The 9605-nt window shown below is 39.4% G+C and overlaps 1 protein-coding gene across 1 annotated transcript in view; it reads right to left on the bottom strand.

Annotated features, from left to right (window-relative positions):
- Positions 1-399: 399 nt before the first annotated feature.
- Positions 400-9605, bottom strand: part of TG (thyroglobulin) — a 149068-nt gene continuing 139862 nt past the window's right edge. The window contains exons 46-48 of the mRNA XM_069005512.1: positions 6409-6549; positions 5431-5621; positions 400-743 (exon numbers count right to left, since the gene is read on the bottom strand). Of these exons, the coding sequence (XP_068861613.1) occupies positions 631-743; positions 5431-5621; positions 6409-6549 (445 nt within the window). The 3' untranslated portion in view covers positions 400-630. The remainder of the gene's footprint in view (positions 744-5430; positions 5622-6408; positions 6550-9605) is intronic.

Here is a 9605-nt window from a genome sequence, read left to right as displayed (position 1 = left end):
ACAGTGTTATCTAAGGTACAATTAACATATTCTTTATTATCTCTGCTATGTGCTCTGCACTACCCCAATGGTCTTGGACATAACTTCACAGGGGATCATGAGCTGAGTATTGCATGTGCCTGACTTAATGTGAATGACTCAATGCATACCCATCATTACCTTCCTAAATTATTCTTCCTTCCCATTTTAGAGTAGTAGCCAAACCAGGCTCCCTCTCCTACCAGCAGCTTGTGATAGGATGAGTAATAAAAAAAGACAAAGTTACAACATCTAACAAGTCATCAGTGAGGGACTTCTAGGTGCTTTAATGTATGTCCTTTTCTGGCTGGTGGTACCACAATATGCTGGCATTTGTGTAGTTGCAAGAAATAAAGACCAATTGTATTTGTCTTGGTTTTGCAGTTTTTATTGATACTTTATATTTTCAAAGTACAGTCTCTTTTGATTTAAAACAATAGCTGTAGTGCTTATTTTGGGCCATAGTCACTAATTTTCTTGAAAACTACTTTATTGAAAGGTCTTCTTTACTTGTTGAGAAAGTCAACTAAAGGAAGTATTGTCCATTTGGTGTGAGATGCTTGTGTGGATGCACAATTGTGTGACAAACCCACCCCACAGCCCTGTGATTCCCTATCTGCTGTAAGCCACCTCAGCCCTCAGGGGCTGGCTCTCCAGGGAGGTAACTTCACTGGGAGCTTCATCAGGGCTGTTTTCTGCAGATGGCTCTCCACCACCTGCACCTCCTGAAAAGACAACACAATTAAGATTAAAATAGATGTCATACCTTTGAGGCAGCAAGATACAGGGTACACACTTTATCAATGACACCTAAAAACCTTTTATGTAGCTATAAATGTTCAGGAAGCCACTTTTCTCAGTTTGCAGTCCACTTGCAAAGTGCTTTAGAGTAATGGTGGATCACCTCATGGTAATGTGCTTTAAATAACTGCCTCTGGAATACATAATAGTTTTCTCTCCACTCATGCAAGACTTTAGTATCTCCTGATACTTCCCTACCAGGTAGGAAGTGGGGGGAAGAGTAATTTTTTGTCTGTCTGTAATACAAAAAGCCCCAAGCACCCATCTCCAACAGATCTTTTCTTTGTTATCTTTTACCTTCTGTGATTTTAGGCTTCAACCCTATTTCAGTGATACAGTTGCCTCAACACCACAAAACTGTGTCAAGAAAGTGTACTCAGGGCATTTATTTAATGTCTCATAGCCAGAGTTCTCTCACTGCTGCACAGATGTCCATCATACTAGAGGAATCTGTTTTCTACTTGAGATTTCCAAAAAGAAGGTGTGAATAGAAAGGATAAAAGATGAATGCTAACCACAAAATTCCTGATTCAGTTTTGATTCAAGTCTGAACTGTAAACACTCTTACTTTATTTGGACTCTTTTTTGGCTACACATGACATCCCAGAGCTCATGGAGAAGGCTTCAGCTTTGCTACCTGTTGAATTTTCTACATATACAGCCCAATCTGGCTAATTTGGTCATGTAAAATATGCCTAAAGGTCGAAATTTAGGCACATGAGTTAGGCAGACAAGCTTTCAGTGAGACACTAAAGGTAGCTCTTTCTCCCCAGCTGCAAGACTGCTTACAGAGGCACTTTAGGAGGACTGGTTCTTTTTAGATACCAGCTAGAGGAGTAAGAGATGTAGACTGGATCCAACTCCACCTGTTTGGGATGCAGTGAGAGGCCCTTTATAAAAGCACTCACTGTTAGGCACACAGTCCACCACACTACGTAAGGGGAATGGTAGCATTCAGGCATCTGTCTGAACATACATAAACATTCTAGAGCTCCTGTTTTTAACTGAATTTCAAGTTATTAACACATTTCCTGGAAAAAGCCATCCACAGCTCTTTTTTTTCCACAATTGCCAGTCTTCTTGTTCCTCATTTAGATGTTTCCCGTGGAAACCGTCATAATTCAAAATATAAAGCATGTCTTTGAAATGCAACCAAGGGAACTTCATTTAGTAAATCCAAATGTCTTCAAGCACCACCACTTTCATAATTCCCCAAGTAAACTTCCCAAAATGTCAACTTTACAAACTGGTCTCAAACAAAACTTCAAGAGATTTTTAGTTTATCTGCAATGAAACAGATTCAAACTTCCCTCCATAGTTTGTAAAGGCACTGCCAGCAAATATTATGATGAATCATTGCATTTATGACATGAATTTTCTTAAACTATCTTCAAATGCAACAACACACATTCCAATTATGTGCCAGGAACAAATGATACATTCTGTCATTAAGTATCATGGCCTGACCACAAAATGAAACACCAACTTGGACAATATTTTTACAAAGTGGAAAGAAAATTACAGGTAACAGTAAGATGGATATATAAACAACAGCTTCTAGATCCAGCAGTGAATAATCTAAAAGACATCTAAGATTCTAAATTTGAGAGGTTTTATTCCAGAAACTGAAATTTATGAGTTTAGCTTAAACCACAGCAAGGAATGTCTCAGTTTTCTGTTGGACTGAGATATTGAGCTTTGAGCCTTTAGTCATCCCTAATTTGACATTTCCATGTCAAGACATTTCCCATGGAAGTATACAAAGGATCAAGAAAAATTTTTGAAATGCCAGTTCCAGTTATATTTTATGATCACTGGTTTGTCCAGTTCTTCTTCATTTTATTGAAATATGTTTTAGTTTTTTTGCTTATAGATCCCAGATGATATATGAAGCTGTAAAAATATTGATTTCAAGGCAAAGATGAGATGGATAAAACAGGATTCACCACAGCTAGTCGAGATTGCATGAGACTAGATCCTGTTCATCTTTGTGCTTAGATGTGAAAACTGGAATGTTTCATTATCTGTGATCCTTGCTGGCACACTTGTAAACTCCATCTACTTGGTGTGAGGCCACAAACTGCAATCCACAATAACAATCCAAGTACACTATCACAAACATTTATAATTTCTGAAAGGCAGAAAAGTGATAGATTGGATCTCAGGGTAGCTGACAGAGCTGACAGATCCCCCTCAGGAAAGAGTACAAGGTACAACATCCAAAAATGGTTTGCACCATTGTTCTCTCAAATCTGGTATTCAATATATGCCAAGGTCCCACAGGACAGCCTGAGAGCACTCCAGGAACAGAGGCTGGAGCAGACAGGGAACAACAGAGGTTCAGTGCTTCAGTTCTGAAGGGAGGTACAGCAAACTACCTCAGGTGCAAGGAGACACATCAACGAGGTAGCAACATGATGCATAGGGACTCAATTCCTGCAGAATCCAATTTCTGGGGGCAATGCAAGTGATGAACCTGTACTGATGGACCGACACTGCTTTGGCATGAACTTCAGCACAACATCCTCTCAAAAAGAAATTGAGGGTGTTCAGCCATCATCATCTGAGTTTTATGCAATCTTTCTAAGTGAACCAATGAACATTATGAATCTTTTTTCATAACGAACTGCTTTCAGATTGTCATCAAGAGACCCACAGTGTCTCTGTTACCATCCCAGGCTAAAGGGTCTGGAGCAGTAAGGGGTTTGATGTGATATCTATTTAAATTGTATGAGAAATGTTAGTATTCCAGGGTGAGAAGAGATTAAAAATTACTATCAAAGCAAAGTGTCAAGCCACCATTGCTGTGAGATGGAATTTAGCCGAAGTCAGCCATGCAACAGCATTACCATGGTGCTGAGGTCAAGCAAATACTGGCTTAAAGAGCCAGCTGGGTGTACTCAGTTCTGCTTGAAGATTAACGTGTACTTTTGACATGTACTTTTTAAACCTTTTCTTAAGAATCCATACTCCATAAATTTCACACTTTATGGCTTGTTTTCAAAAATTTTAGTCAACTTTGTGAACTCTTCAAGTGTGTTTTTCTCTCCCTCCCTCTATTTTTATGTTTAAGATTCGAGTATTTGGCTTTGGTCACTGACAAGGTCAGGCTGTTGAGCTAGACAGATCATTGGACTAACCCATACATGAATGCTGTGTTCTTGTGCCACTTTGGATGGTTTTGTCTATGTCAAAAACAATATGCCCTGGTGGATGTTTTCCCACCTTTGGGGGGAATTTCCGTAGGTGCTGGGAATAGTCTCTGTCCGTGGTGCTCGGTCAGCAGTCCTTCTACCAGAGCTGTGACTTCAGCTCAGTCTGGCATTTCACAGCCACAGGGCTGTGAGGTGAGGTCCAAAAAGATCCAGAAGTTATTTCCAGGACTGTTTAAATATCAGAATAAAGCTTTGAAAATTAGCAATATCTCAATCAGCACAAAACCATTGGAGAGATCAAAGTATCCCCTCTGAACCTGGAAGACATTGAGGGATACCAGGAAACTGAGAAAAGGCTGACAACAAAATCTTGACTCCACTTTGGAAGAAAGACCATGAGTAAAGACTGAGGATGTCTATTGAACAGGAGAATTGCTGCTCTGTGTTTGCATCAGAACCACCAGCTTGATGGTTCTGAGACATTTTAGTTTTGTGTCACTCAAATATCAGCCTCAGACCATTTGAGCTACCCAGGCATGGATAGCCTGGGTAGCTCCACATCTTGGAAAGTACATTTTGTTCTCAGAAATTCAACAGCCCCCAAAGCAGAGAGAGCCTGAACTGTGTTCACTGTGAAGATGGATCCTTAGGACATAAAAAACACATGCAAACTTGCAGGCCTCCAAGAACAATTCAAAACATCTCTGCCTGCCAAAGAGGGATGGTTTTGTTTGCTTTGCTTGAGGGTATCCATATTTATTTACAAGATACACAGATATGAAGGGGAGTTTATTTACTAGCATAAATTCAGGACAGGCAACAGATTGAAATCTCAGCAGAGTTGGTTATACAGCAGCAAGAAAAAACTGAAGGGCTCCAATAGCTGCATTGAAATTTATGGCAAATATAAAAGGAGACATGCAAGGGGCATAATCACCACAGCTATAAAAAAAGTCAAAGAAACTAATCTAGTGAAAAGTCAAAGCATGCAGGAACCATAATGAGATATAACTAAAGCCTCAGCTGCAACTTTACAGTGGATGGAAATGATTTGTGCTCCTCCTAAGCATAGGAATCTCAACATTCTCATGTTAGGTGCTTCCAGTAGACAAAAGAGGCTTGTATATGCAGCCTTCCAGTTTACTCAAAGCCTATATTATGACTGTAAATAGAGAGCAAATTATTAGAAGATATGGCTTTTTCATATCTTCTATCATCATAATAGGAATATTTCTCTAGATAGTTAAACTCCAGGACAATTAAACTTTAGTACACATTATCTGCTATAAAGTAAATTTGTTTAGTGTTACATTCTTAACTATATACTCTGGACATTGCAAGATGTTTAATTTGTGAAATGTGTTTTTTCCACAGTGATGTAACAGCACTGCAGTCAGACAAAAACATTAAGCAGAGAATTAAGGGTTTATTTAATATCAGAAAACAGTCTTCTCACCTGTGGATGCTTTCAGCCTCCTGACATAATCAGACCAAAAGGAACAGTCTGCTTTTTTCAGTCTTTTAAGAGTCGGCAAAGATACGGTGAATTCCTTGTAGTTATCACCGTCATTACTTGGCAGATACATAGGCCAGGCAGGCATCACCCCCAACATTCTTCTCGAGAAACTGTGGAAGTAGTTTGGATTTCTAAGGGAGTGGGAGAAATTATCATTAGAAAATAATGACATGAACAGTAAAAGGGTAAGAAGATTGGCTGGGTCAGGGAAATGTGTATCCAGTCCCTCTGACCAGTGGGGTTCAAATTCAGCCCAGATAGGTAAATCATTCATGATGCCTCATCTGACAGTAACTTTTTAGTCTGGTTCACTTCCTAAGGAAGAGGTAGACAGAACCTGTATAGACACAGGCTTATGAACACCCTCAACAGCCCTTCATTCCAATCCAACCCAAGATACTGTAAAAGCATGTTAAGTCACTGTTTCCACCATTCCCATGCTAGGTTTCCAGAGATACTCCTCATTCTCAAACATGACTACAGCTTAGTAGCACAGAAGGATGTTCACAGAGTAGTTGGTAAAGGGTGCACTGTGTCTTTCTGTGCTTCCCCCTCTCTTCTGTGAAAAAGAGAGCTCTTAGCCAAGAGGTTTCAGAATTGGGGTCACAGAACTAAGCTCTGGAAACAACAGCAAGGCCTTTGAAGCCTGCATGTACTTTAGTAGAATTTGCAGCTGGTCAATGGAGATGAAATTTCTATTCCTCCTAGCTAAGTCTCATACCATAAATCTTTGGTGTCTGCTCTGCTTGATAACTTGGCCACGACTTTCCAACCATGTGGACTAAGTCCCACTGTAGGCTTACAAGTTGTAGAGGAAATGGAGAATGATTGAGTGAGGGCAGGGTCTGGAATGACTACGCTCCCTCCATTTCTCACCATCTCCCCAGTCACAGCAATTCTTAAATATCCCACACTTACCCCGAGTTTATGAAATTGGAGATATACTGCATAATTTGCAAGGAAAGGCCCTTTTCCTCCTCAGTAAATTGTACTTCATACTTCGGGTAGAATGGCAGACCAAATGCATACTGAACATCCAGCAGGAGCTCCTGACCTGAGCTAAACCAAATATTTATAGAAAGATAATTAAAACCATCATTTATTTATTTGTGGAAGAAAGGGAAATAAATTAATTCAGAAATAAAGCAAAGTTGTAAATTATTAATGACCATTAATTAGAGTGTGGTGAGCTGTGGGAGTTTTTCAATCCAAAACATAAAAGAAGAGCAAGCAATAACAAGGAGAATTTGCCATTAGTGTTAATGCAGGGTCCTTAACCTTTGTTACAAAAGGAAACTGTGGAACGCATTAGGGCACAGTTCCTAAATTAACTGGGTGTATAAGAGAGAGTGATAGAGGGAGAAAGTCCCTTGGGTATTCCTTAAATGCCTCTTAAGTTTTGTAAAGATTTTCACTACAATTAAATTCAGAAAGTGGAAGCAAGTGGTGACATGGATTCTGGCAGCCACAACGGAAGGTTAATTCTGGCTTATTTCACAGACTTGGAATAAAATTCTGGCCTTTCTTAGCAGCAGTTGGAGTCTTTCCATTGACTTCATTGTGGCCAGGATTCTGGATAAGAAAAGATGTAATAGGAGATGTTTATGAAGATTTCTCTTAGACATAGCTTTAATCTAATTTCTCTGCTGGCTGGGTGGTTTTGGTTCATACACTCTGCTCTCCCCAGTTTTTATGTGGAGACAAGTCAAAACAGCTTGAGATAATCACTTAGATCAGATTTAAGAAAGAACAACTGCTGTGTAGTTCCATGTAATATATAACACATAATATAAGGAATATTTCAACAACTCAGAGACAAGACTGGCCAGGTAAGACCCCAACACTTGCAGGACCTAATTAGCAAAGGTTACACACCTCAACATCGTCAAGTCCTGCAGAAAAAACAGTGGCCAACTTCTACTAATAAAATTATAACTAAACTATGTTCTACACATAGCTTTGAACCACAGCACAAGAGGAGATATTTCTGGCCTGGTCCAACTGTGTTTTCCATATTCCACTTTTAGACAAAGGTCTTATTGACTTGGTTTAATGCTGCATGAAGACAGACAGCATCAGGGGACCTGGGAGAAGGAACAGATGTCTGTGAGGCAAGAATAAACAAATCCCAGATCCACTCAACAAGATTTCATCTGCAGTGGCATTTGTCAAAAGGTAGCACAACTGAAACTATTTTATCTTTGGACATGAAATGCAGCAGCACTGGTATGACCCTGATACTGCCTCCAATGAAACAAGGAGAATAGTTCAAACCATTATGGGCAGGTGGTCTGAAAGCAAGATAACTGCTTCACATTTTATGAGTGGTGGCACCAAAGCCTCTATTTTGAAAAGCAAACACACAGCCCTTTAAATGAAATACATCTTTGGTTGTGTTTTCCTTAGTCTTATCATAATACCTCAGTAATACTTTGCATCTGGAAAGTGAATTATTCACAGATTATTCACCAAAAAATGTAGAACTGAAACAAGATTAAAGCATATTTTTCTTCCCCAAATGTTTATAGAAGGATTAAGCAAGATCATAGTTTAATAATTTTGCCTTAAAAATAATTTGCTTGGCCCAGTATATAACAGCAATTTCTAGTGTCAGTATTGCAGCAATGGTATTACATACTTAAAGAGGCAATTTTCTTGGCAAAGAGTCACTTTTCATTAGATTAGAGGACATGAAATTAGTTGAGGTGCAATGAACAGACAAATGTACTCATTTAGGGAAGGCATAGCAGAGGTGAACTTAGCTGTGAAGCTAAAACAAGTGAGCTGGGATTTAGGGTTTCCCCCCAAATGAGACTTTGTTCTCAGCATCAGGTTTCTGGAGGTGAAAACTGTTAAACTCAAAGCCCAGACTAAAAATTCAGCAATCTCATAAATAATTCATTTCATTCAAAATTATTTGTATGTCTGTACTTGGTTTGATACAGAGACATAAAGTGATACAAAACCTGACAATTTCACAGGCTACTTTCAATATTTCTGGTTGATGAGAAAGAAAACATGAGGATGAGGAAAAATACCTAAGCTTAAGAGGGGAAAGAGGCACATATATAAACGCACAGAATACCAGGAAAGAAAACTGGGAAACACCTAGATGGTAGCTGGATGGAAAATATCAGGAGAATATTTCTGTCTTCTTCCTCAAACTGATCATAGAATCATAGAATCATAGAATCATAGAATCATAGAATCATAGAATCACAGAATCATAGAATGGTTTGGGTCATAAGGGGCCAGAGGGAAGTAAAAAATGGCCAGAAAAACCCAAACAAGGATTTTGGAGTCTTGTAGGAGCTCTGAGCATACTCAAGTTAGCACCAGGCAGTGACACTGTTTTCACTGGAAGAAAAGTGGATGAGAGAAAGAAAGGGACACAAATATTTATAGCTTTGCTGTTGTACACTGCCAGATCTGAAGGGAGGTTTTTATTTCCTGAGCTGCTCCAAACTGTACTCCCAGGATACCATGCATGTGCTCAACAGCAGCAGCTCTAAATGGAGATATGAAGGCCCCACAACTGCAGAAACAAGGGCAAAAGGGATTTTTAAGGAAACCAAAATAATAGCAACTAACTTCCTCTACAGAAGACCCTTTTCAAGGAACAAAACTGTTATTAACAGCAGTGAATGCAATTATATGTAAGGATGAAATCTTGGCTTTGGTGACTTCACAGGAATAGTACTTTGTGCAAAGGTGTCACTTCAGATCTTCTCTGCATAGCTTTGCTTTTTAAGATGTCAATATTTTTAAAAACAGATTCATATCTCTTCTTATTTGGTGGACCAGTAAATGTAGCCATGGGGAAGTTAGAAGCCAGATTCTACAACTTTGTTCACACTGAAATGAGCTCTCCATGGGGATTTCTTCCTTTACCTCAGAAGAAGGTGCTACTGGAGTTCAGTTTACAGAAAAACACAGTAAAATCAGAAACTTTGTGACATTTATAACCAACAATTTAACAGCAGACCCTGTGTGGGGTATGCCCAGCCCCCGCCCTGGAGGAATGTCTGCTGAGATAAGGAGAGCGCCTAAACCTCCCAGCAGAACTCCCCTGGAAAGGGAGCTACTCTCAGTTATGGCGAGAATAAGACAGACCC

Source organism: Aphelocoma coerulescens, chromosome 2 (assembly GCF_041296385.1).
Source record: "Aphelocoma coerulescens isolate FSJ_1873_10779 chromosome 2, UR_Acoe_1.0, whole genome shotgun sequence".
In the NCBI taxonomy this organism is placed as follows: Eukaryota; Metazoa; Chordata; class Aves; order Passeriformes; family Corvidae; genus Aphelocoma; species Aphelocoma coerulescens.
This window is presented reverse-complemented; position numbering and strand designations above follow the sequence as displayed.